Genomic DNA, 26,204 nt, shown 5'->3' with positions numbered 1-26,204 from the left:
GTACCTGGGCCACCGGCCATTTGCTGACTACAGAATTCTCTGGGCAAATTTCTTCTAGGAACAAACACACACACTTTCATCTCTCTCAGTTTTTACATGTTTTTGAAGAGGCCTGGCAAAATAGTGCATCTCTATGACTTTCCTTCCCTCTTCAGTTTAGGACCCAAATAAACCTTTTCGTTTGTTGTCAGAAAATAATTGATGCAGGACTCAGGTGCACCTGTCAGGGATCAAAGTGAATGCTACCCACACAGTGTTTCAGTTATTTGGGGAAAGATGAGAGGAGAGCTGAATGAAATCCATAATCTCGCTCTCCTGCTTCCCCATAATTTTTACCAAATCTTCCTGCACCCTTGCCTCCCAGAAGAGCCTTCTAAAGAGACTAGCTGGGTGAGACATCACTCAAGGTAAGGGAGTCATGGCCACTACAGACACCCTCTAATTTGAGCACTGTGCCCACCTGAGGTGGGTTGGATCCCATGATGCTAACCTGATTATTTTACCTCCACTTTCTACCACAGTTGCCAGTCAGTTTCTAAATGCAGGTGATTTTGTAGCCAGTTGTACTCATTTCGCTTACATTATCTGTTAAAGCAGCCCTCGCCAACCTGGGCCCTTTATATGTTTTGGACTACAACTCTCATCAGCCTCAGCATCATTCAGGTGTGCTGGCTGAGGCCAATGGGAAGTTGTAGTTCAAAGCATCAGAAGGACTCCAGGCTAGCAAAGGCTGTGCTGGTCCATAAGTATGTTCAGCAGATCGACTTCCCAAATATACATGTGATAGCCTGACCTGAAAGAGGGAGAGAAAATCCAGTTTGCAAAAGATTCCTTGCCTGGAGGTAATTCACTTGCCACCAGCGGCCAGCATAGTGGCTGTTTACAAGGCTAAATTAAGTTGCTAAAATTAGCAGCAGAGGAATGATCTGAACAGTAACAATTGGCTATGAAGTGAATGTTTGGGTATCATGAACAATAACTCAAGGGGAACAAGATTGTAAGATCACTCAACGGTATTGCTAATGAAGGGTGCACTTAAGCCAGCTCTTTACTTGGACACACCTTGGGGAGCCCATTCTGCATTAGTTAATGCAGCAGCTAAACTAGGCAAAGTGGCTATTCTGTGACTTCCAGGTGTTACTGGACTCCCATTATCCCTGATTATTAGCCATGTTTTCTGGGGCTGTTTGGAATTAGAATCTAACAATATTGGGAGCGGGGGAACAGATTAGCCTTTCCTGGGGTAAAAGGGTTATTTGCCGTTAGGAAAAATCCAGAATTCTAATAAAGGACTTCATTGCTTGATTGGATTTTGGAATTCTCTTTTCTACAAAATCCTTCCACTGTAGTGTTACTGATGTTCTAATTATTGTAATTTCCTTGGAAATCTCTGCAAACACCCAACCCTTTTTGCTAAGTTTAACTTAACAAAAAAGAAGGGTATTATATTTCACATGCATCTGAAGGCAAGGAGGTGTGAGATTCGTGTGTGTGTGTGTGTGTGTGTGTGTTGAGGTGACAGGCAAGTGACGACAAGATTCTCTTAAGAAACAGACTTGTGTGTGATTCCTTAGTTCTCATCTGTGCTCTTGCCTACAAAGACTCTTGATAAAGTTATTATCCCCATTCAGGATTGTGTGCACAATCAAGTTTGGCAGGCCAAACCCAGTGTGTGTGTGTGTGTGTGTGTGTGTGTGTGTGTGCGCGCACACACACACACACACACACACACACACACTATAAGTGGCTTCACTGCAACTCTCTCACACAAGAACAAAATGATCATAGATATCACCCAAAACTAAAAATGCTTAAGAACACCCATCTATCTGAGCATCTCATTTTCCACAGTGGCCAACCAGATGCTTCAATGGGAAGCTCACAAGTAGGAAATGGGGACCTCTTAGCACATGTTCCTCAACTACTGCCTCTGATACTGCAGGTAGCATGCCGGCATCCTGGCTAGCAGCCACTGACAGCATCACCCTCTTTATCCTTCCCTTTAGCTACTCCCAGTACCCTTAATCTCCCCACTTTTAAAGCCATCTAAGGCTGTGTATACATCACCAACTTGAAATGCAGCCAGGCTGTTATTTTTCTCAATGTGGATCGAAGGTGGTTTGGGGGGAAATGCATCAGAATGCAGTATTTCCTAAGAAACAACAGGATAGATATGGATTGTGGCTAACTTGGTGTATATACCACTTCCCACATCAGCAGGGTGGAGGTGCATTGGATGCACAGTAAATGGAAGTGTGTACACAGCCTAAGCTAAGTTGGTGTTTTTCATGACATCTTTGCTAACTCTATCCTTTGTCAGGAGGCTGTAGAAAAATATATTTGTGATAAAGGTGGGGGAGTTCTTAAGTCGTCTTCTTAATATTTTTAGATGTTCTGACTCTGCTCAGCCAGAGACACTGAAAAAAGAGCAGATAAAAAGGTGATTCTCATTTGTATAATGAGTAGGACTGTTTGTTGATTTCTTGTTTGGATTTAGTTGGTTAAATTTGTGTAAGTAAAAACAATAATTTTGAAGCAAATGGCTTGCTTTGTTTTTAGACAATCGACATACATGTTTCACAGCAGATCTTCTCTAGGAAAAGGCATTTCCTCTCTTAGGAAGAAGGGAGAATATACCTTCTAATATTGTGCTTAGCCACTTGCACTTGTTACAAATCTTTGCATTGGAAATGATATATATTGAAATAAATCTGCTTCCTGATTTATTGAAGGCAGCTTCGTAGTGAATTAAAAGCTTTTTTAATTGATTAATCAATGAAACGTTGCAGCCCCTAATACTGACTGGCAGAAAAAAGACTGGGTACGCTGTGATGGGAGTTGTTTGTTGCAGCTCCTTCTGGAGAGGACTCTCTGCAAGTCTTTAGCAACAAAACTGACAAGAGACTTTTATCGTACCTTAAAGGCTAACAGATTTAGGATGGCAGGAGCTCTTGTGGACTGTTTCATCCAATGTACAAAGGATGCTCCTAATTATTGGGACCTAATCCGATGCAGTGGATTTCAGGCCAGGAAGGCTATTGCCAGAATAAATCTTTAGGGTACCCCATGATTCTGGTTTTGAGGCTTTTCCCCCTCTCCCTGTGCTGCTTCTCTGATGCCAGGGGCCACCAGCAAGGGCAGCTGAGTTGCCTCAGTGGAAATCTCATCTTTTATTCAGGTCCCTGCATGGAAAATAAGTGTGTGTGCAAGAACCTGAGCCTCTGTCAGTCTGCATGTGGAGGAACCTTTCAATCCTCCTCACTGTTGCCTTCGCCAGGCTGCTGCCCTCCAGATGTCTTGGACTGTAACTCCCATCAGACTCAGCCAGGTACTGGCTGGGACTGATGGGAGTTGTAGTTCAAAGCTCCCGGAGGGCACAAGGCTGTTGAAGGTTGAGAAAGAGGGTGGCTTGGCAGTGACCTAGGAGGAAAGGGGCAGGATCCCACCCCGCTTTGGTCTTTAGGCTGCAATGAACCCCCACATGCTGGGCACAAGCACCATGCGAGCTAGGGGTGGGAAGTAACTTCTGCGTTAGTGTGCCCTTCAAGGAGGTATCTCTCCAGATGTATGGGTAGCAACTTCCAGCCTGCAAGGATGGAGGTGACTTTTTGGGGATGTATTCACGAGTGTTTCAATTCACTCACTCACATTCACACACCCCGTCTTGAGCCGGTCCCCCTACCCCGCTTCCCCCAGCCGGCTCCCAACCGACCCTTGGCATTGGACGTGACAGGACCAGAGTTGGGGGCTTCGCATGGAAGGCTACCCAGCCCCCAGCCCCACTCTGCCTTTCCTTTAGCGACCTTTCTTTCAGTCCCGACCTGACTCCGCTTGTGCAGCCTCTGAGTGGGGCAGGCGTGGAATCCGTCGGGGCTCGAGCGGGGCGGCGGCGCGTGGGTGGCACCTCGGGAGGGGGGCAGGCCTGGTTCTGCCCCTTGCGCGCTCCTCCCCCGCCCCGTCGAGGCTGGGGTTGGGCTGGGCGCCTCCCTCCTCATCAAAAGCGCCGCGCCAAGCTGAGCAGGCGGGAGCGGCCGGGGGGAAGCCGCGGCACGGTGAGTCCGAGGTCCCTGGCCGGGGTGCGGGAGGGCGATGGCCGTCCATCACTTGGCAAAGACACGTGCCACACCCGATTCCCCGAGGCGCAGGAGCCGCATGTGCTGGTTCTGGCTGGTGGAGGGGGAAAGCGCTCTGCACATGCTCTGCGGTGGGCTCGCCTTCGCTCCAAAGCCAAACCTGGGGAGGGGAGGAGGACACTGTTCTCTGGACCAAGGTCTCAGCCTTTCAGGCTGGCCCTGGACAGGGACAAGGCATTCTCATCTGCTTTCCCGCTTCGGGCTGAGCTGGGCTCCGGGGAGCCTCAGCCTCTCCTACAGGGCTTTCCGCCGCCCCGTCGGGCTTGCCTCCTGCGAGGCTCGGTTCGGGGCCACCATCACCGCCCTCTCTGCCTTTGTCCGTAGAGGCGCACCCCAAAATCCCGCCCGCCTGTTGCGAAGAGCCCATCTCTCTGCCGGGTCTGCCCGCTCCTGCCAGCCTGGTTCCGCTCCTACGGAGACTGGGCGATGCAAATGCACCGTTTCGCTCTCTTTCCCCAAGACCGGGCATGGTGAGGAAGAATAAGGGGCTTCCGCGGAGTCCAGGCTTGGCGGCATGGGGGAAAGAGGGTGCTATGGGGTTGCGCCCTGTACTCCCCCAGCCCAAACTTATGGGGCTGCGAGTTCACCGGGACACCAGAGGCGCCCCGGGTGCATTTCCCCTCGTTGCTCTCATGCGCGCACAGCAGGTCAGGCTGTGGAAGTGCAGGGCCGCTGCCTAGCCGGGCAGGATCAGGCGCGCTTTGCAGTTGCGGACACGAGGTTCTCGGAGTCGATCCCTGGAATTCTCCAATCGGGAGACCCCTGGCGAGGTTCCGTGGCAAGAAGGCGCAGCGACAGCCTGGCCCAGCGGCGCTCTCCTGCAGCCTCTTCCGCGCACCTGGCGCCCTCCAAATGTTGCTGGACTACAACTCCCAACAGCCCGCGGACCCAGCGTGGCCCGGCCTTAGGGATGATGAGAGTTGGAGTCAAAGAAGACCTAGCGGGCCACAGACTTCCCAGGCTCCCTGCTGCATCCAGAGTATCAGAGGGGTGCGCGTGTAGTACTTGCCAGGCAGATGTGGCTCTCCTGCCACTGCCATCAACTGCAAAAGCTTTTCATGCAGTCCTGGGGTGGGGGCAACTGAAAATGCCTGAGCCAGAGCAGCTGAAAGCAGAACTGTCTGTTTCCTACAGTGCTATAGTTTTGTTTGATTGCTTATTTGCATCCTTTGTTTGAAGTATTGTTCCACAGTTATTTTTATTGCTGTTTTTAGTGCACTAATTGTAAACCGCCCTGGGATCCTGCCAGATTAAAGGCTGGGTAAAAACACAACCCGTCAGGTGACCTCTGACTGTCGGCCATAGTGCTAATGCAGAAATGCTGCAGCATTGTGGTAGAGCACCTGCTTTGCATGCAGAAGGTCCCCGGTTCACCTCCTGGCAGCATCTCCATGTGGACCTGGGAGTGCCCCTAGCCTCAAACCCTGGAGAGCCACTGCCAGTCAGAGTTGACAGTGCTGAACTAGATGGGTCAATAATTGCCCCACTCTGTACAGGACACCTTGCCTTTCTCTGTTCTTCCTCTGAGTTGTAATGCAATAAGATCTGAAAAGCAGGGGCACCCCTCCAGAAGTTGTTAGGCTTCAACTCCGGTCACCACTGCTCATGCTGGCTGGGGCTGATGGGATTTGGAGCCCAGCACCCTCTGAAGGGACACCGCTGCTGCCACCAAGGAGTCAGGGGGGCTCTTGCTTCTGTTTCTGTGGCCACAGTCTAACCAGGCCTCTCTGCCTCCTCTCCAGATGCCAGTGAGGCTCTCCACAGCCCTGCGTGTTTTTGGGACCAGCCTCTTTGCCGTGGTGGTGCTGGGGGGCATCCTTGCTGCCTACGTCACAGGCTACCAGTTCATCCACACCGAGAAGCACTACCTCTCCTTTGGGCTCTATGGTGCCATCCTGGGCCTCCACCTCTTCATCCAGAGCCTCTTTGCCTTCCTGGAGCACCGGCAGATGCGCCTGGAGGGCCGGCCCCTGAAGCTGCGCTCCTCAGTGGCCCTCTGCATCGCCGCCTACCAGGAGGACCCCGACTACCTGCGCAAATGCCTGCGCTCCATCCAGCGCATCTCCTTCCCCAACCTCAAGGTCGTCATGGTGGTGGATGGCAACGGGGAGGACGATGTTTACATGCTGGACATCTTCAACGAGGTGATGGGCTCCGACCGGACAGGCTGCTACGTGTGGAAGAGCAACTTCCATGCCCGGGGGAAGGGCGAGTCGGAGGCTGGCCGCCGCAGGGCCATGCGCCACATCCAGAGCCTCGTCCGGCACAATACCTATACCTGCATCATGCAGAAGTGGGGTGGGAAGCGCGAGGTGATGTACACGGCCTTTTGTGCCCTTGGAGACTCTGTCGACTACGTGCAGGTGAGTGTTGGGGGGGGGCGGAGCCCTGCTCCTTGCCCTTGCTAGCCTGTTGTTGCTCTTCCTTCTCTGTGTTTTCCCATTCATGCTCATCCCACAACCCAGGCACTTGTCAGAAAGCAGAAAAAGGGAGGGGGGAGTATTAGCTACATGCAAAATGATTTGGAGAGATACTTGGGTCTGGGCTCCTTGGCCCCCATAGTAAACACAGCCCTAAATGGCAGCTCTCTGTCTCCCTGCACCCTGATACATTGGTGCTGTGAGCTTAAGAGGGAAGCAGGGCTACAATGAGCTGCTTCTTCACACTCTGGGGCCTGAACATGTAATCAGCCCCTCTTTGGAGCAGCTGGTTGCTTCTCCTTAGCTCAGTGGTAGAGCATCCGCCTTGAATGCACAAGGTTCCAAGTTCAATCCCTGGCATCTCCAGGGAGGGTGGGAGAGAGACCCCTGCCTGAAATCCTGGAGAGCCGCTGCCAGTCAGTGTAGAGACAATATTGAGCAAGATGGACCAATAGTTTGACTCAGTATAAGACAGCTTTCTATGATCCTGAGTGGTAGAGCACCTGTTTTGCATGCTGAAGGTCCTGGGTTCACTCCCCAGTGACATTTCCAGCTTGGGAAGGATGGAAAGCTACTGTGGACAATACTGAGCTGGGTGGACAAATGGTCTGATTTGGTATAAGGCAGCTTCCCCAGTTCCTTAAGCCCTTTGTATAGAATCTTGAGGACTGGAATCTTGATTTCTTTTTTAAGGAAAGGCCACAATCGAGTTGCAAAGCAGTGGATTCAATCCCCAGGTTCAATCCCCAGTATCTCCAGGTAGGGTTGGAAGAGACCCGTCTGAAACCATGGAAAGCTGCTGCTGATCAGTGCAGGCAACACTGAGCTAGATGGATCCAGGCAGCTTCCAATGTTCCTCCTGAGCTCATAACTCAGCCTCCAATCTGACAGCAGGAAAACAGTTCTTCTTTCACCCTGGTGTAAGCTCAGAGGCTTCTCCTCTGCTCCCTTCCACTAATGCACTGTAGTTCTGAGCAGCAGGTGTAACAGAAAGGGATGGCAGAATGTAATTGAGGGTAGATATATATTGATATATTCCATATATACACACCCCTTTCTTTCATAATGGAACCCAAGCATGGTTCCCAAGCAATCTCTCATCCAAGTGCTGACCAGCCCCAGACCTGCATCACTTCAGCAATATGATGGCCTAATGTGCCTTCAGCACCTTCTGGGGGACCTCCTTGCAAGCAGAAAACTGGCAGGCAAAGGAGAGAGGTGGTACCTCAGCCCTTTGCTAGGTGCTCTGCTTTTCAATTTACAGGAGGTTTTAACTTATGGAGGCATTCAAAACAGGACCTGGAGGTGAAAAGTGTTGCAGTCCATTCTTCCATTTCATTCTGCTGTCTGAATAGACCAGCTCTGGGCTCCTTGCATAAGAGAGGAGGCAGATGCAGGGTATGCCCATACTGTATCTCTCATTTTGGGATTTGCTTCTGTTTTCTGCTTCCCTGCCCTCCAAAAATGCAGGATTCTTCAGCTGGGCCTGATCCCCCTTCTCTGGCCTGCATGGCTGCTGAACAGGTATCAGCTGCCCCCTCAATATAGGACGCTACCTTATACAGTCAAGACCCCTGGTCCATCTAGTTCACTATTATCATACATGTCCAGGGTTTCAGGTAGGGGACCAGGAGATGCCCTTGGGGATTGAACCTTCTGCATGCAAAGCAGGTGCTCTGTTACTAAGCTAAAGCCCTTCACCGTACATTCTCTTGGGTGCAGATGCCCTGTGATTCTTCTGCCTTCACCTGCTTGGGGACCTTACAATGCCTGTTTGGCAATGGAGACCGGCTCCCTCTCTCGTCTGTACCTGGTGTGACATCCACCTCCCTGCCACGTTCGGTCTGTGTTCACATGAAGAAGTGTCCAGGAGAGTTTGTGTCACTTCTCTATCATTCACTTACACTTACACTTATTATTATCATTAGTTAAACTTGTTAATTGTCTTCTCAGGTACTATGTGTATGTATGTATGTACGTGTGTGTGTGTGTGTGTGTGTGTGTGTGTGTATACACATACACACACTCAATATGCACAGGCACAGAGATCTGAGTGCATTCCTCATTCTCCTTCCCTGGCCCTCCTCTCACTGGAGCTTCAGGAAAGTTGCAGTTCTCCTCCACCCTGCATGCAAAAGAGCCCTTTACTCCCTGGGAAGGTGTGGAGCAGGGTCCCCCAGGGCAGCATGCAAAATTGTTCTGAAGGAGGTGGGGGCGTGCATTCCACTTGAAGGAAACGTCCATATGTACGCTTTCTCTCCCCATACAAACAGTGTAATATTTGTCAAAAAGAAGCTGCCATTTGTGTGAACGTTCCTTAAGGAAGGGACAGACAAGGGTGTCCTGACAGGGTGTTTTTCTTTCCCTGGCAGGTGTGTGACTCTGACACAGTCCTCGATCCAGCCTGCACAGTGGAGATGCTGCGCATCATGGAGGAGGATCCTCGCGTCGGTGGAGTTGGCGGGGATGTCCAGGTGTGGACCTGAGAGCACATGGCCGTGCAGTGTCTGGCTCAGATAATGCTCACGGGGATGGCTCCTTCGGGCAGCCTTCCCAGAGTTGGTCCTCTTCCAGCTGTTTTGAACTACAACTCCCATCAGGCTCAGTGTCCTGCAGCTTGCTGGATGGGGTGCATGGAAGTAGTAGTCCAAAACAGCTGGAAGAGGAGGCCTTCTGTCCCTCAATAATTGGGGTCAGCCACAGGTCAGCTTGATACGCATCTGTGGGTAAAGAAAACTGGTACAGGAGCCAACCTGTCCATTGGAGGGAGGGTTGTGGAGGGCCCATGATGCAGTGTTGCCTCTTTCCCCCAGATCCTGAACAAGTACGACTCGTGGATCTCCTTCCTGAGCAGTGTGCGCTACTGGATGGCCTTCAACGTGGAGCGGGCCTGCCAGTCCTACTTTGGCTGTGTCCAGTGCATCAGCGGCCCCTTGGGCATGTACCGCAACGCCCTGCTGCAGCAGTTCCTGGAGGACTGGTACAACCAGACATTCCTGGGCAGCAAGTGCAGCTTCGGGGATGACCGCCACCTCACCAACCGGGTCCTGAGCCTGGGCTACCGGACTAAGTACACGGCCCGCTCCAAGTGCCTGACCGAGACGCCCACCAGGTACCTCCGCTGGCTCAACCAGCAGACGCGCTGGAGCAAGTCCTACTTCCGGGAGTGGCTCTACAACGCCCTCTGGTTCCACAAGCATCACCTGTGGATGACCTACGAGTCAGTGGTGACGGGCTTCTTCCCCTTCTTCCTCATCGCCACCGTCATCCAGCTCTTCTACCGCGGGCGCGTCTGGAACATCCTCCTCTTCCTTCTGACGGTGCAGCTGGTGGGCGTCATCAAGGCCACCTACGCCTGCTTCCTGCGCGGCAACATCGAGATGATCTTCATGTCCCTCTACTCCCTGCTGTACATGTCCAGCCTCCTGCCGGCCAAGATGTTCGCCATCGCCACCATCACCAAGTCCGGCTGGGGCACCTCCGGCCGCAAGACCATCGTGGTCAACTTCATCGGCCTCATCCCAGTCTCCGTCTGGGTGGCAGTGCTGCTGGGTGGGCTGGCCTACACTGCCTACTACCAGGACCTCTTCACAGACACGGAACTGGTCTTCCTCATCTCGGGAGCCATCCTCTATGCCTGCTACTGGGTGGCGCTGCTCACCCTTTACCTGGCAATCGTGGCACGGCGCTGCAGCAAGCCCCAGGAGGAGTACAGCTTGGCATTTGCGGAGGTGTGATGAGGATGAGGGTGGGGGGCGGGGAGTGCAATAATGGCAAAGGACTGGCAGCGTTTCCCCACATAGTTGTGGGGCTTCAGGAGGGCTGGCCCCCCGACCCTGCTCAGGACCTGATCCAGTTTTGAAATGGAAGCAAATTGGCAGATTCAGGAGTGCATCACTGGGGAAGGAAGCCAGAGCCTCACAGAAGGGATCCTGCTCGGTGGGCTTCCGGATCCTGCCCCTGCAGAAAGCTCAATAGCTCCTGGGAAAAGTTTCCACCACCAGGTGTCCCTGTCGTTCTATGCAAATGACACTGCCTCTCCCCAGAATAGCACCAATGTGGCAGGGACGAGGGGGGTGCAGTTTTTACAGGGAGCAATAATAATCTCCTCGTAGAGATCTATTAAAGAAGGGGCCCTTCTGTGCCCAGCGAAGAGAACATCAATAGGTTTTTTATCTTCCCTAGGAAGAGCTTTAAGGAGTTTGTGAGGGTTATTCTCTGTTCATGGGAGAAACAAGTGGGACTTGAGCGACTGACGTCAAGGGGTTGCTTTCTAGGCAGAGGCCCCACAGCAGGTGGGGTGACAGGGCAGAACATGTGCTCCTTCCAAGAGGGGCTCCCTTCTGCCTGTAATCACTGCAGCTGCAGGACTGGAGGGAAATTTACTGAGAAGGAAAGGCTGGCAGTAGAAAAAACCATGTTTGGGCCATAGCGGGAACATGCTGTTGCCCAAAGAATACATCACATGACTAGGCTGCCCATTTCTAAACAAACACAAAATACTTGAAAGCTCCCTGATTGGCCCAATACAGCATGAGCCACAGCTACTGTGAATTCGATAAAACAGGTTGCAAACTGGATTGGTCAAATGTCTTCAGCTCCTTCTGGAGTTTTAGAGGGTGGACCACCTATTGCTACCTCCCTCTTTAGTCCAGGACTACGGATCATGCAAGTGGCCCTACAGATGCTGTAGGGACTTCCAGTTCCCTGACCAGTTATTGAACTCCAACTCCTGTCATCCCTGACATTGCTGGCTGGAGCTGGTATGAGCTGGGAGTCCAACAACATCTGCTTGGGGAAGGCTGCTGTAGACCAGGTATCTTCAACCTTTTTGGATCTTTTCAGTCCCAGGTCCCACTTTTAACCAAAGCATGCATGTAGAGATCTGTTGCTTAACCTTCCACAATATTTGCATGGGGGTAGTGCCCGACCAATCTTAGAGCAGGCCATGACCCACCAGTTGAAGACCAGTGTTCTAGACCATATTTGTTATGCTTGGGTAGGGGTGTTAAAATACTTTAATGCTGTGAACAGAGCTGCCTGTCTGGAGATCTTCCTTTGGACCAGCCTCTCTCTCTTGGCCTCTGCTTAGCCTGGGCCTCCTAACTTTCTGGTGCTTCTCCTACAGACTTCCTCTCCCCCTGGTGCTCTGCCAACATGGCCACTTTACACTTCCAACTCAGAGAAGGGGGAGAAACTGAGGACAGTGGTGCTGCTTTTGGGAGGCCACTGCCACCCAGTCTAAAAGCCATTTCTTGATTCACAATCTGCATCTCTGACCAGCCCTTAAAACTCATTCCAGTCTCTGGCAAGAAGGTGCCTGTGTTGAAAGGGAAGGGGGGGGTGTCCCAGCTTCAGCTGGCAACAAGCTCTAGGCAGCTTTTATGCCAAACTCACATTGCTGAGATGGAAGTGCCCACCAGTGGTTCCTTGCCTGTTCCTAAGCTAGCAGGTCAGCATGGGAACAAAGTGCTTAGGCACTTGCTGTAGTAAATCCACTGTCATCTACATGCTTCCAGCATAGGCAAAGGCACAGATTTTCTGCAATTCCATTCGTGCAGAATGTGGAGGTCTGAAAAATCTCAGATTCCCTCCTTTTTATGGCTAAAAGAAAACAAACCAAGTTTCCACAATTCGTATTTTTACAAAAAGTTCTGAAAATGTATAAGCAATATTTGCAAAACATCTCAGAGGTGTTTTGAGTAGGAATGCTTCTTTAGTAGCTTACTTGTATTATTCCTTTGGCCTCCACTCTGCTTATTGAAAAAGGGGGTTCTAAATTCAACAGAGTTATAAAAGAGATGCCAAATAAGGCAGGCACATTTATGTTTAGACATATTTGTGTGGACCTTGATTTACAAAAAATTGTTTGCTTGGAAAAAATTAAGACAGGTTGCTGCTGAATTTGCTTAGAGCAGCTGTATTCCAAAGTTGGCTCTTTCTTGCTTCTCAAGAGAAGCACTAGAAGGCCCTGTATGCTGGAGACTGGCTGACATTGGCCACACAACGTCCCGGTCCCCACAGGCACTGTGAATCCAATTGATCAACAAGGAGCAGAGTGAAGAAACTTTCTGATTAGAGCAGATGTATATTTATTATTACCTTTCACCTCCAAACTAAAGAGGGTGTTGTGTATATGCGTGTGTGTGCACCACACATACACACACTGGACAGGCTCCGACAACTTTTGTTTTCCTTGCTATGTAAGGGAGCTGAATAATCCCTGGGATGCAAAAGTAGCTTGGATGCTTTTGCTCCAGATATGCTTTTGGGGGGTATGAGGGAGGTGGGCACACAGTCTTTTAGTGTACTGGATTTTTGTTTTTTCCAAATACAAAACTTGCCCATCAGCAATGAGGCTAGACACCTGATTTTTACAAATCCAAGCAACTTCTCAGGATTCCACAAGAGACTTCTGTACCAAAATAATATTCTGTGCTATGACCATGCCACCTCCTAGGAACAGAGGGCACCTGATCTATCTTTTGGCCTTGGTGCTGTTCAGGAGCCTTACCAGTGCCCATCTTCCTATACTCCTTTCTGCCTCAGGCCAGTAAGCTGAGTCTGACTTTGTCCTCCTCCTCCTGCTGCTGCTGCTGCTAGGGGTTCCACTGCCCCAATTCCAAGTTCTCTCTCTGCTGCTTTCTTTCTGCCCATCCCACACAAGGTCCTGAATGCTATCCGAGGTTGTACCTGGAAATTCCTGCCTCTCCTGCCATGTTGCTTCATGTGAATTGACAGGAACAAGAAAAACAAGCCCCTAATATGAGACAGGGAAGCAGTGGGCAAAGGGCAGCTTGCTACTCCCATGGGCCCAGGTGGCTGGGAGGAAGACTAAAGTGGCATCAGTGCCGATTCTGTCCTGCCATCTCTGGAAGGCAGATGGAGTCTGCACTGCCATCTAAGAAAGCAATAATGGCTCTTGGGCTGCAAGCTCCCTTTATCTAGGCACAGACTAGTGAAGAACTTTCCTATGCTGGGGACTGACTGCATAAACGAAGCTGGGATAGATGTCTCCTTCCACTACTGCTACCAGAAAGGGCTGGTTCCCACCCCGCTTGCTCTGGATTCAGCATAACCTCACACCCTAAGGGCTGCTTGCCTAGCTGTTTCCCAGGGGCCCCAACCAGCTTGAAAAAGAATGGTTCTAAGCAATTCTTTGGGTGGCTGGGGGTGTGGTACTCCCTGGCAAGAAAGAATGGCTGCTTTGCAGGCTAGGAGAGCTTTCAGCCCACACTAGAGCCTGCCTTTCAAAAGGCTGCCCTGTTGGGGGGAGCCATGTGAAACAGTAACTGCTTGCTCTGTAACCTGCCTAAGGCAGATGCCTCCCTGCAGAGAGCTGCCAAATCAAACTGTTGTATGGACAGGGCTGATCAGCATTGAGAGTGCATGAGTATCTGACAGCCTTTAAAGCCTGCTTCCAAGAAACACTGTGGCAAAAGATGGAGAGCTTCCTGAAGTCCCTCTTTCCAGCTGTGCATCCTTCCTAATTGCGAATGTCTGGAAATGCTGCTTTCTGCCCGTGCTGTTCTTTGCGGCCTGCGCTGGTCCCAGGCATGAGAGTGGAGGGATGGGTGGGTAGGGTGCCAGGCTTTGCTCCCCCTCAATTCCCTGCTCTGGGCTGCATCCCTTTTTCTATGTTACTCCGTTTGGGTTTCTCTTATTTAAAATGAAATTTGTAGAATTTTTTGTACTCTTTGGTAACAAACACTAGTTGATTGCTTAAAGTTATTTGTAAACTTATTTATTTTTTACCTGCATTTTCATATTTTTTATAAAGGTTGTTTGGTTTTTTTTACTATGATGCATTTGTTACAATAAAAAATACCTTGCAAACAAGATGGTCTAGAGTATATTTGGGACTTTTTCCTGCCCATTCCCTCCCTTCACCAATGTGCACACAATTTGAGTGGGGTGGTAGGAAGACACTGGCAGGGGCAAAGAACCAGGTCTAAGCTAGCTGAAATCTGCAGAAAATTTCAGCCTGATTTCCTATTTGCCAACAAGACCTCCCCAAAGAACTGGATTTCAATAGTCACCCCCTCCCCCAAAATGTCCTAGAGACAGAAAATAAAGGCAGATCAGAACCTAATCATCTCCTAGTGTCTGAAAAAGAGAAGCCCATTTCTCAAAAGGCACTTTAGCAACAGCTGAGCTCCCCACCCCGGGAACCCAAAAGCAAAAAGCACATTGCTATGGTCTCCAAGAGTGCTGAGCTCCTTGAAGAATGGAATGAAGAACCCCGGGAGAACTAAGTGACCAGCAGGGACCATAACAAGGCTTGAGCTTCTGCAGGAGATAACTGTAGAGAGTCATCAGTGCTGACTGGAACTGGTGGGAGTGTTAGTCCAGAAGACATCAGATTGGCAGAGGTCACCAGCCCTTGGGAGAGGATCTAAGCAGAAACCCAGAGCAGAGCCCTCCATCCCTGGGATGAAGATTGGCTAATATTACTCGGGTGCCCCAGTAACTTTTATTCAGTGGTCTCTGGATTTTGGGGCAAGGGGCTGAGCACCTTAGCAAAGACACTGGGTTGAATCCCACAGCTGAGCTGTTCTTGGGGAAAGCACTGGCCATTTGAACACACTGGGCATGGATGCTGGATTCTCCCAGACACTGGCTTTGGTCCCACAGAGGCTGGCCTCTTGAGATAAGGCAGTTCTCCCAAGGGCTGGGTTCACACAACAGATTGCATAACCTGGAACAAAAGGCACTGAATTCCAACAAGCTGGCTAAGTAGACAGGATTTGTCCCTTTTGGCACAGTTCCTGGCACTCTGCAAGGAAGTAGGCAGACCTTCCTCCATGCGAACGAGGCACCAGTGTGCTTGGAGGTGGGCTGCAGCATCCTCACGCTTTCTTGGCCACATTGGTGATGATGGGCTTGGGGCGGGTTTTGAAGAGCAGCTTCTTCTTTATGAGGGCGGTGACTGAGTAGTGGCCTGGTCCCAAGCTCGACTCACCCCCAGCCGCCGCTTGCTTGGTCAGGACGGCAAAGGGCTTCTCTAGACGCACAACTTTACCATACAGGATGTGGTGCCCCACAATGAGCACAGGGACTCCCTAGAGAGAGAGAGAGATAAGACAGTCAAGCCTTGCAGAGAGAGTGGTATGGAAGGAAGCCAGCCTCAACCAAGAACTCCCCCCCCCCCACATCCGCAAGCACCTGGCTAGTCCCTCACCTCTTTGGTGTAATGCAGGTCCCCCAAGAGCCTCCCTGCTAGGCCAGCCCCAGATCGCGATTCCAGCTCGCCTTGGAGCTCCATCAGCACCCACTCCGCTAGACCTCCAACCCCATCCCTGCAAGGAAAAGACGAGGAAGGGAAGAGCTATTATAGGTCACGTAGTGTAGCAAAGAGATCATTTCTGACCAACACCGCTAGAAGCCCGTGCAGACTCACCGGGACACGACCAGCTGCACCATCGTCCCACGGTTCCTCTGCAACAAGGAGAACAGGGGTTTGAAAGCAGGGTGAGAACAGGCAAGACCCAGATTCCCCTTCGTTCACTCCAGCGGGGCTCCCGGCCCAGAGGCAGCTAAGGGGCAGTCCCCCTCCCCCAGCAGTGCCAATCTCGGGCGGAGATCCCCCTTTCCTACGAAGACCCGCCCGCGGGCTCCCCTCTTCCTGGCCCTGCGATGCTGAGGGCGGTGGCCAGTCCGGTAGCCTCAGGCGAGCAAACTGACGCAGCCGCAGCATCCAGCAAATACGGCGAGCCGCTTCCCTGTGCTTGTTCCAAGGACAGGAACTCTGCACGCGCTCAGAGTCACCCTCATCCCTGGACGCCGGAGGATCAAGAAACTCCGCGCCCCGGCGCCTCTGTTGGAGCGGCACTCTGCACGTGCTCAAGAGCGCGCTCGCCGCTTTTCTTTCTCTCTTCCCCCCCCGCCAGCTCCGCCACGCACCTCACTCAGAATCTCCCGAACCTCCCGCCTCGCCGAAGCCCCGGAAGTCCCTCCCCTCGCCCCTAGATGACTTCCGCTTCCGGGCTTAGAGGGGCGGCGCGCACGTGGAAACCGGGCTCGCTTCGCTCTGTCTCTGCGCTCTCCGGACGCTCGACCGGTGCTGATCACTGCCGGCCATGGTCGAGTTCGAGGTACACCGCGCACGGCTCTTCGCCTTTGTGCCGTCCGGGATCCGGTGCGTGGCTGCGTCCCGCCCATCTCACCACCGCCTGGCCGTGGGCCGCCTCGACGGCTCCCTCGAGATCTACGACCTGCAGGCCAACATGTTCCAGGAGAAGGTGACTGTGGCTCCCCAGTGGTTGGCATTCAGGGGTAGACTGCCCGTGCACTTGAGGGCTCCACCTGGCACCCATTTGACAGGTCTCCACCTCTGTGAGGTTTTAATGGCATCTTAGCCATTGTCTGACCCCAGATCTTGTGGCCTTGAGTTCCACAAGCTAGTTCTTTCCTCCGTGAAGTAATACTAGCTTATCCAGACACAGCTGAGCTCACAGTGACAGAGAGCCCTATGGCTCCACTGAGGCTGGGAATTGGAGCCCCAAAGAATTGTTTCCCTGGGGGATGCCCTGGCTAAACAGCTATTTGCTGGGCATTCTTTGGGGCAAGAGGGTGGGTGGCACAGGTGACTCACCAAGCCTCTCTCTACTTTACTTCTGTAATCATTAGGTATATCAGTGTTTGGGGTTTCTGGCTGCAAAGTTCTCCAGTCTGAGCCCAGCACAGGTTCATCCTTTGTGTGATTCCTCCCAGCTGAAGTTTGTGTATGTGTGTTAAAAGGAGGCCATTGACACCCAAAGCCTACAAGAAACACCTTAGACCAGAAAACTGTTCAGGATTGCCTCTTGGTTTAGGGGTCCTGCACCTTCCCCTTACCTATGACTTATCTCTCCAGGTCATTGCTGGCCACGATACGAGGATCCCAGAGGCGCTCTGCTGGGCAGCAGGAGACCGGCTCTTTGGTGCAGGTCTCAGTGGGGAAATTGTTGAATACAACTTGGAGAAGCTGAATGTCAAATATTCGTTGGATGCTTTTGGAGGTCCTATCTGGAGCATGGTGGCTGATCCAACTGGGACTCAATTGGCGGTAGGTGCCCCTAGTATCCCAGAGAGGGGCAGCTTGAAAATGTGATAATGAAGTCTTGTGCTAGCAAGAGAACATCCCTTAGAGGAGGGAATAGCACCTGATGATTTAGAACAATAAGGGGTGTAGATCCAGGTAAGTAGCCGTGTTGGTCTGACGCAGTCAAAATATATTAAAAAATAAAAAAAAATTGTCCAGTAGCACTTTAGAGACCAACTAAGTTTCTTCTTGGTATAAGCTTTCGTGTGCATCTGAAGTATCTGAAGAAGTGTATCTGAAGAAGTATGCATGCACACGAAAGCTTATACCAAGAACAAACTTAGCTGGTCTCTAAGGTGCTACTGGACAATTTTTTTTTGGTATATTTCAATAAGGAATATTTTACCACATCTATAGATGATGCAAAACCAGAAAGCTAGCCGGCTTCTCAGAAGGCAGTGATAAAACCTCAAATGATGTTAATAGAATGATTACTGGGGGTGGGGGGAATTCTGGGGAAATGTATTTAAATAAATATATTTTATTGCAAGGCAGACAGTCCACATCACCCCAGGACTGGGTGTACTTAGCTTGTATAGTCACAATATTTTGCAAATTAGAAACAAAGAACTCATAACACATCCATTAATTGCTGCAAGAACAACTATTGCCAGGACATGAAAATCATTGCAATTATTAACTATGGACCAATGGTATAATGCAATTTAACAAACAGCATTATTGGAAAAGTTGACACAAAAAATTGAAGTAGCAAGAGGCCAAAAGAAGCACAATTTTTTATCAGTATGGTATCACTTTATTGATTACACAAATAATGAGGCATATGGTACAACTAATTAACAGCACAGTCTGGTGTGCATTAAGTACATATTTTAATTTTTTACCTCCCCTGCCTCCCTTTCCTATAAATTCCTATAAATTCTAATTGTTATTAATACAAAATACCTTTTACTTTTGGTCACCAGTCTAAGCAATGCACTTTACTATACATCATTTGATATCTGTAATAACTAGTAATTTTGGTATATACACTTTGACAGGAGGGTTTATTTCACATGCACATTAGGAGAAGCTTATTGACAGTTAGTGCAGTTTGACAATTGGATCAATTACCTGCAGGGGTGGGCACTCCCTTGTCTCGGGTGTCTTCCAACAGGGGCTAGACAGCCATCTCTCTCTAGGGGATGCTCCTGCTCTCTGGATTTCCAACATCAATCAGGGGTTTGGATTAAACAGCTTATAAAGCTCCCTCCAGCTCTTCAATTTTCTGCATTTCATTCTCTTCTCCACTCAGTGTCCTGCTTCCTGAGGCTTAAATTCTTTCCTTGTGAGTAGTAAGGTGCTTCTCCAGCACCAGCTTGGCATCTGTTTCTGTGTTTGTGTTATTGATAATCTTGTGTAGTTTGGTCAGTCAGAGCTCAAATTATTGGGCAAAGCCCTGGACTCTTGGCTGTCTACCAGACAGGATTCTGAACAGGCTACTGACCCTCTCTCTTGTTCTTGCAGCTTGGCTGTGATGATGGAACCATTAAGCTCTTCAACATCTTACCAGATAGAATCGAGTTTGAGAGGCAGCTGGACCGACAGAAAGGTTGGTTGTGGGTGGGGGTGCATGTGGGGGTCATGATCACCAACAGGATGAGCTCGTGAGTCCATGTGCAGGAGGGGTAAAGGTAAAGGGACTCCTGACCATTCGGTCCAGTCGTGACTGACTCTGGGGTTGAGGCGCTCGTCTCACTTTACTGGCCGAGGGAGCTGGCGTACAGCTTCTGGGTCATGTGGCCAGCAGGACTAAGCCACTTCTGGAGAACCAGAGCAGCACATGGAAACGCCGTTTACCTTCCCACCAGAGCGGTATCTATTTATCTACTTGCACTTTGACGTGCTTTCGAACTGCTAGGTTGGCAGGAGCAGGGACCGAGCAACGGGCGCTCACCCCGCAGCGGGGATTCGAACCACCAACCTTTTGATTGGCAAGTCCTAGTCTCTGTGGTTTAACCCACAGCGCCACCCGCATCCCTTGCAGGAGGGGTAGGGAGCCTGATTTATTGTTGCTTGCAGAGGAAAGCCCCTTCAGGATGCAAGGAGAGCACTTAGCTCAGTGGTAGAGCGCATGCTTTGAATGCACAGGGTCCCAGGTTCAGCCCCTGGCATCCACAGGAAGGGTTGGGAATGTCTGAAATCTTGGAGAGCCTCTGCCTGTCATTTTGGATAGCAAGGACCTATAAAGACCAGTGGTCTGGTTTGGTATAAGGCAGCTTCTTGTATTTGCATCTTCCCCTGAGCCTCACCTACCTGCCCCCACCCCCAAAATGAGTTTGAGTCTTGGTACGTCTTATAACTGAGACTCTCCTCTTCTGCCCCACCTTACCTTACAGGACGCACCCTGTCCCTTTCCTGGCATCCATCAGGGACCAAGATCGTAGCTGGCTCCACTAACATCATCCGTGTCTTTGATGTCAAATCAGGTGAGTTCTGGAGTTAGGCATGTTTTATGCTGGGGCCAGGAATATGGTGTGTGTGCGTGTCATCAGCTCATCCAAACAAGCTTCACCTTCATGATTCTGGTCTGTGGTAGCCATTAAGAATCAAGGACTGCACCATCTTGACTGTGTCCCTTCCATACACCCAGGTTCAATGGCAAGGAGAGGGCAATACTGGCTGCCTTGCCCAAAGCTGGTGAACTCCCATTAGAGAGGGACCCATAATTCAGTGACAGAGCACATGTTTTGCAATCCAAAGATGTTAGGTTCAATTCCTGGCACCTCCACTTTGATGGTGCATTATGGGAAAGAGCCTCTGCTCTGCCTGGAGAGCAGGGTTTGCCAGCCTTTGGGGGCCTGTGGGCATATTTGCATACTGCAGAAACTCTTGCAGGCATCGTATACATGCTGTAGCATATTCTGTTGCAGGTGTGGGGAACCTTTAACCTTCCAGATGTGGCTGAGCTACAACTCCCATCAGCCCCAGCTAGCATGGCCAGTTGCCGGGGGTGATGGGAGTTATACTTCAGCAACAACTGGAGGGCCAGAGTTTCCTCACACCTCTTCTGTTAGCTACAACAGGGTGCTTCTTTCAGTCCTCATTTCAGCAGGAGGAGGAACCCTGGGTAGGCAGAGGTGCACCCACTGGTGCCATGTTGGTGACCCTCCCCATAGCGCCCTGTTAGCATTTGAGCAAAGGGGCTTTTCTTAAGGCCTTGTAAAGGCCTGTTTGGTTTGGGGTGACTGTTGGCAGCTGAGGCTAAGCAGACCCTGAGCAAGCCTGGTGCCTCCTTTGCAGGCCATGCTGTCCAGCGGATCCTCGTGGACCGGTGCTTCAAAGGGTCCCGCAAGCGGTTGCCTGTGGTGGTGTGGGACATACTCTTCCTTTCGGATGGCACAATTGTCAGCGCGGACTCTGCTGGGAAGGTGCAGTTCTGGGACTCGGAGATGGGGACGCTGCTGTGGAGCCACCCTGTCAGCAAGTCAGCCGTGCTCTGCCTGGCTGGGTCTGAGGTAAGTTGCATGTTAAAGACAGAGCAGCAGCACTGGGGGTGGGTGGCAGCGTTTGCTTGAGTTTGACAAGCAGAAAGGAAAGCAGGAGTCACTTATGTGGCAGGACAGGGGGAGTGTGAAATTGAACTGCAGAATAACAACAGTCCAAGATTTAGGAAGTTGCAACCCAAGGCAAACTTTCTTACTCCTAAGGGGGAAGATAGACAGCTATCCTAGGGGATTGTGTGAGCAGAGTCCTCATTGGAGGGCAGCTTATTCCCAAGCAGCCTTTGCCAACTGTGGCGCTGATGGGAGCCGTAGTCCACCAGATCTGGAGGGTCCCAGGTTGGCGAAGGTTGCTCTTGAACTCTTGGCCCTGTGATGATATGATGCTAGCTATCAGAAATTCATTTAAATCAAGACTTTGTGGCAGATAAAAGCACTTTGTGTGTTATTCAGAGCCTCTAAAAACCAGAGTGTGTACATGTGGCCATTCAGGGAAATGACATTGTTCTGTGCAGAATCTGAGCTTGACTGGGACATCCACCTGACCAGTGTTGGTGGCCAGGAGGCTGAGCTTGATGGATCTATGGTCTGACCCAACATGGCAGCCCTTGGTCTGTGTAATGTGACTTCAGTGTGCAGTCAGTTCACTTATTTTCATTGCATGAGGTTCTGCATCGACCTGTTCTCTGCCATTAATACTTCCTCCCTGCAAACCTTTAGCTTGCCCAACTTTCTCCACAGGCAGAAGACAGTATTGTGGTTGGCACTTCGGAGGGGATAGTATATCAGTTCCAGCTGCTACCGGTTAAGCTAGACAGTGCTGAGCTCCAGTGGGTGCGAACAAGGCCCTTTAAGCACCACACCCATGATGTGCGGACAGTAGCACATCTTGCAACAACATTCATCTCTGGAGGTAGAGTTCACTGCAATCTTTTGTGTGTGTGTGTGTGTGTTTGCTTTGTGGTAAAGTACCTGCTTTGCATACAGAAGTTCATGGGTTCCATCCCCAGATGCCCATTTAAAAAGGACCATGTAGGTAGGAGGTGATGGGAAAGGCCTCCCTCTGCCTCCTGAGACCAAATCAAAGTAGACAACATTGGTCCAAGTCACTGGTCTTCAACTAATGGGTCACTGTCTGATCCAAGGTGGGTCACAACACGAGCACTTCCACTATGCAAATACAGTGGTACCTCTGGATGCGAACGGGATCCATTCCGGAGCCCCGTTCGCATCCTGAAGCGAACGTAAGATGCGAGTGCGCGGGTCGCGTTTCACTGTGCATGCACGTGACGTCATTTTGAGCGTCTGTGCATGCACAAGCAGTGAAACCCGGAAGTAACAGGCTCCGTTACTTTCGGGTCGCCGCGGAGCGCAACCTGAAAATATTTAAGCTGAATTGTAATCATCCCGAGGTATGACTGTATATGGCAAAAGATTAAGGAATTGGTCCCCAAAACATATTTGGGTTAAAAGCAGGTCCTTGGTGTGAGAAGGTTGAAAACGACTGGTCTAGGAGAACCAGTAGTCTGATCTGATGTGTGCACATACCGCCTATAGAGGGTGCTGTGATCTGTTGCATCTTGACCTGGTTTGCACCCCCATTTATTAATTTAAATTTAATTTAATTTAATTTAATTTAATATAATTTAATTTAATATAATTTAATTTAATTTATATCCCAGTTTTTGCTCCCAAGTTGCTCAAGGTTCTGGTGCATCTGGTTCTCTTCCTCATTTAATCCTCACAACAACCCTGTGAGGTAGGTTAGGCTAAGAGATAGTGACTGACTGAAGGCCACCCAGCGATCTTTATGGCCGAGTGGGGATTTGTAACCACTATACCACCCTGGCTTTTTCCCTTCTCATTTAGGTCTGGACGGGGAACTTGTGATCCGACAATTCATGGAGAATTTGGATCCCAAGTCTAATGAATCTACCCTCCAGAGAGTCACCTTCCCTCACGTGAGTAGCGGGATTGACGCCTGCTATCTAGCAATGCCTTCTCTTCTCACAGATGGCTTCGCATAGCTTCTTCCTTCCTGCAGCGGTCCTGTGCACTAGAAGGACGCAGGGGCAAGCCATGCAAACTCTGCTCCCCCACCCCACTTCTCACCTGCCACTTCCTTTCCCTCTCGCAGAGGTGCCTTGTCTCCTGTGCCCGGATAGCCCGCCTCCTCCTCTTCCAATACCCAAAACACCTGGAGCTTTGGCGACTTGGAGCCACCAACACAGCAGGTGAGAGCAAACGTTGCTTTCAGAGCCTTGATGGTCTTGTGTGTTTGAGGTGCCCCTAGAGGAGACATGTCCCTTGGTCACCTGGGCCTGTGTTGAGCTCCAGGCTGCCCTTTCCAGCAGGTGCAGCAAGAGCTTTGGGCTGCTGGGAAGCTTGGCAGTCCCCTCACATATTAGGACATCCTAGAGAGACTTGATGTGTAAAGATGCTCTTGGTTCTTGTTCCAGGAAAGGCTGGTGAAGTCCTGCCTGTCTCCTGTCCCCCAGAACACCTTCTCCAGCTCAAGGCCAAGGTGAGGGAGCCATGATTTCTTGTCCCCTCTTGATTGTGGATGCTTCAGATTCTCAACATGCCCCGTGGGCATGAATTGTGCAGGAAATATCTCCACTTCAGATACAAACAGTTTTGTGCAAAAGCAGGCTATGGGGTTTTTTTTTAGCATTAGAACAAAGAGGAGACAGTCTCTTGTGCTCCCTGAAATAAGATGTTTATTTAGCTCAATGCATTTCAGAGTTGAGCCTGCAAATGCTTGCAAATTCCTTGAACCTTAAAGAGACTTCTTCTGGACACCTGAACTGAAAAGAGCTTCAAAAAATCTACAAGACTTTCTGGATACAGAAATAAAGAAAACATCTTACAGCCTCATAGTTTGAAACTGCTTTTAGTTCAGGCATACAGAGTAAGTATTTGTTTCTTTAAGGATCAAGGAATTTACAAGCATTCACAGCTCCTGGTGAAGGAGTTTCAACTCTGAAACATGTTGAACTAAATAAACATCTTATTTCAGGGAGCACAAGAGCCTGTCTCTTCCCTGTTCAGCTGGCCCTGGTGCTTCCCCCTCTGCTTTTCTGCTTGCTATGGTTCCCCTACATCTGCTTAACTCTAGTTGTTCCCAAGCCAACTCAAATCAAGGCAATCTTGCAACATGTTGATTTTGCTGAGTCTCCAGATGTGGCAAGACCCACCGTTTCCTGAGGGTGTGGCCCCACATGTTCATCTCTCTTAGTCCCCTGTATCTTTTTGGAGGAACCTAACTTGGCTTCTCCCTTCATCTGGATTCCTTCCTAGGACTCTGAGCACATTGCCAGCAGCTGCGTCTCACCCTGTGGCTCCTGGATTGCCTACTCCACAGCTTCCAGGTTCTATCTGCACCAGGTCCAGCTCAGCAGCGACCATATTGCTATCAAGAGGGTGAGTGAGAATTCTGCAGGGTGGAGACTCTGGCCTGGGTGTTCTGGTCTGGGGCATGCTAGAGCATCATCTGGGAAAGCTGAATGTTGGGACATTCTGGACAGACAAAAGGAAGAACTTCTTCACACAGGGCATAGGTAGATGATGGAGTCGGCTGCCGCAGGTTGTAGTAATGGCCAATAACGTGCATGGTTTCAAAGGGGGATCAGTCAGATCTGTGTAGGATAAGGCTATGAATGGCTACTAGCTATGATGACTGTGCACATGACCCCCCTCCCCAAGTATTGGAGGCAGTCTACCTTTGAAGGCATATTGCTGGGGATTATGAGCAAGGAATGTTGCACTTGGTCCTGCTTGTGGTCTTCTTCCCTTTGGGGCATCTGATTGGCCCCTGAGAGAACAGGAGGCTGGACTAGGTGGGCTGATCCAGCTCTAGGACTCTTAGTTATTTATTTCATTTCAGCAATTTAGATACAGCTTAAGTACAGTAGTCTCTAAGCAGTTTACACGGATGCAATCCAAAAAAAGGAAAAATCAGATTAAATGATAAAATTATTATGTTCTTTTAAGATTTTGTAACTTATTCTTATAAGTTGATGGAAGGAACAGGAAATGCTTTTCTAGACTTCTCCAAGTGAGCCTCCTTGGGGGAAAGGGGGTTGGGGGAGGGGGAGGTGGGGCCTCAGGGTAGAGCTGGCCACACTGACCCTTAACCCTTGCCTTCCCAAAGGTTGCTAAGATTCCAAAGGGGATTCGCTCAGCCCACCACCTCCTTTTCTCTGAGGACTCCACCAGGCTCTTTGTGGCATCGGACCAAGGTTCTGTGCACATCCTCAAGCTCTTGCAGTCAGGAGTCTGCAAACACCTGCACATCCTCCGCCCTAGCTCAGGTAAGATTGGCTTTTTGGAGAGCAGGACGTACTTACCAGCACTGGGATTAGGGCAGATGAGTGGCTTTTGAAGTGACATTTTAAAGCGAAGCCAGGGTAAAAAAAATGTCTGTAGATACACACATTCATACACATGCATTTAAAACTTTTGAAACCCACTTTCCTCATGCAGAGACGTCAGAAGCTGCATACCTGCTGGCGGCTAGTGCCAACGGCCAGTGGTTAGCTGCAGCTAGTGGTGATCGGGCAGTCAACATCTACAACTTGGAAGATGCCAAGGTGAGCCAAGCAGAACCTGCCTGCAGTGGTGAGAGGTTGAACCTGCTTGGTCTGAAAAAGTGAAGCAGGTTCATCAGGTCTCTTTGCTGCATCCTCACCATGAGGGTGGTTGAGACTTCTGAGAGCCTTCTGGGCTCCTGCTGTGCAATGATATGGCCCCAGATGAAGGGAAGAGGGCAGCCTGGGCCACCTGGGTGGGAGGAAGCCTTGGTGAACCCCACTGTCTCTCTCTCGTCCAGCCTCATTGCACGGTGCCTGCATATGACTGCCCGGTGACTGCTTTGGCCATTCACCCAGGGACCAATAATGTTGTGATCGTCCACTCAGATCAGCAGGTAAGACCTTCACAGCCAACCTCACCTCCCAAGCCTCACTAGGCACACAGAGAATCCCGGGGTGCGGGGGGGGGGGAGAAGTTTGCTCCATCTGTGTGCACAAGAGTTTTGCCCCCGCTATTGCAGTCAGTCCCAATTGCTCACAAGGAGGATAGTGGTGGGGAGAACCTGGGAATCGTTTCCCTGGTACAAGTGTAG

At 50.5% G+C, this 26,204-nt stretch overlaps 3 protein-coding genes across 8 annotated transcripts in view; 2 read left to right on the top strand and 1 right to left on the bottom strand.

Moving 5' to 3' along the window:
- HAS3 (hyaluronan synthase 3) overlaps positions 1 to 14,939 on the top strand; it is an 18,666-nt gene extending 3,727 nt beyond the window's left edge. For 4 of the 5 annotated variants that reach the window (XM_081017796.1, XM_081017797.1, XM_081017794.1 and 1 more), the window contains exons 2-4: positions 5,876 to 6,496; positions 8,926 to 9,027; positions 9,367 to 14,939. In XM_081017796.1, the coding sequence (XP_080873922.1) occupies positions 5,876 to 6,496; positions 8,926 to 9,027; positions 9,367 to 10,290 (1,647 nt within the window). In that variant the 3' untranslated portion in view covers positions 10,291 to 14,939. Of the gene's footprint in view, positions 1 to 3,968; positions 4,053 to 5,875; positions 6,497 to 8,925; positions 9,028 to 9,366 lie in introns of those variants that run through there. The other variant, XM_081017795.1, reaches the window with a different exon arrangement.
- Positions 14,282 to 16,792, bottom strand: CHTF8 (chromosome transmission fidelity factor 8). Of its 2 annotated transcripts, none has more exons than XM_081017871.1 (4): positions 16,457 to 16,792; positions 15,954 to 15,991; positions 15,735 to 15,852; positions 14,282 to 15,615 (listed from the first exon to the last, which is right to left on the bottom strand). In XM_081017871.1, exons 1-4 carry the CDS (start codon positions 16,712 to 16,714, stop codon positions 15,403 to 15,405), a joined length of 627 nt encoding a protein of 208 aa, XP_080873997.1. In that variant the 5' UTR covers positions 16,715 to 16,792; the 3' UTR covers positions 14,282 to 15,402. The 2 variants fall into 2 exon arrangements, with proteins under 2 accessions (XP_080873997.1, XP_080873998.1); XM_081017872.1 differs by lacking the exon at positions 16,457 to 16,792 and adding an exon at positions 16,125 to 16,440.
- On the top strand, positions 16,780 to 26,204 carry UTP4 (UTP4 small subunit processome component; the record flags this gene model as incomplete). The annotated part of the gene is made up of 14 exons (XM_081016866.1): positions 16,780 to 16,794; positions 17,409 to 17,600; positions 19,104 to 19,188; positions 19,976 to 20,065; positions 20,880 to 21,094; positions 21,821 to 21,992; positions 22,949 to 23,040; positions 23,217 to 23,313; positions 23,539 to 23,603; positions 24,380 to 24,502; positions 25,233 to 25,392; positions 25,565 to 25,671; positions 25,911 to 26,006; positions 26,133 to 26,204. 14 exons carry the CDS (start codon positions 16,780 to 16,782, stop codon positions 26,202 to 26,204), a joined length of 1,581 nt encoding a protein of 526 aa, XP_080872992.1.

The sequence above is a fragment of the Podarcis pityusensis genome, assembly GCF_964106645.2.
Source record: "Podarcis pityusensis genome assembly, chromosome: 8".
Lineage (NCBI taxonomy): Eukaryota > Metazoa > Chordata > Lepidosauria > Squamata > Lacertidae > Podarcis > Podarcis pityusensis.
This window is presented reverse-complemented; position numbering and strand designations above follow the sequence as displayed.

Coding starts and splice junctions, on each gene's coding strand:
- CHTF8 (XM_081017871.1), bottom strand. CDS start 16,714: ATGGGCGGGACGCAGCCACGCACCGGATCCCGGACGGCACAAAGGCGA. Junction 15,992..16,456: donor TTCGGGAGATTCTGAGTGAG/GTGCGTGGCGGA, acceptor TCCTTGTTGCAG/AGGAACCGTGGGACGATGGT. Junction 15,853..15,953: donor GTGCAGCTGGTCGTGTCCCG/GTGAGTCTGCAC, acceptor TTTTCCTTGCAG/GGATGGGGTTGGAGGTCTAG.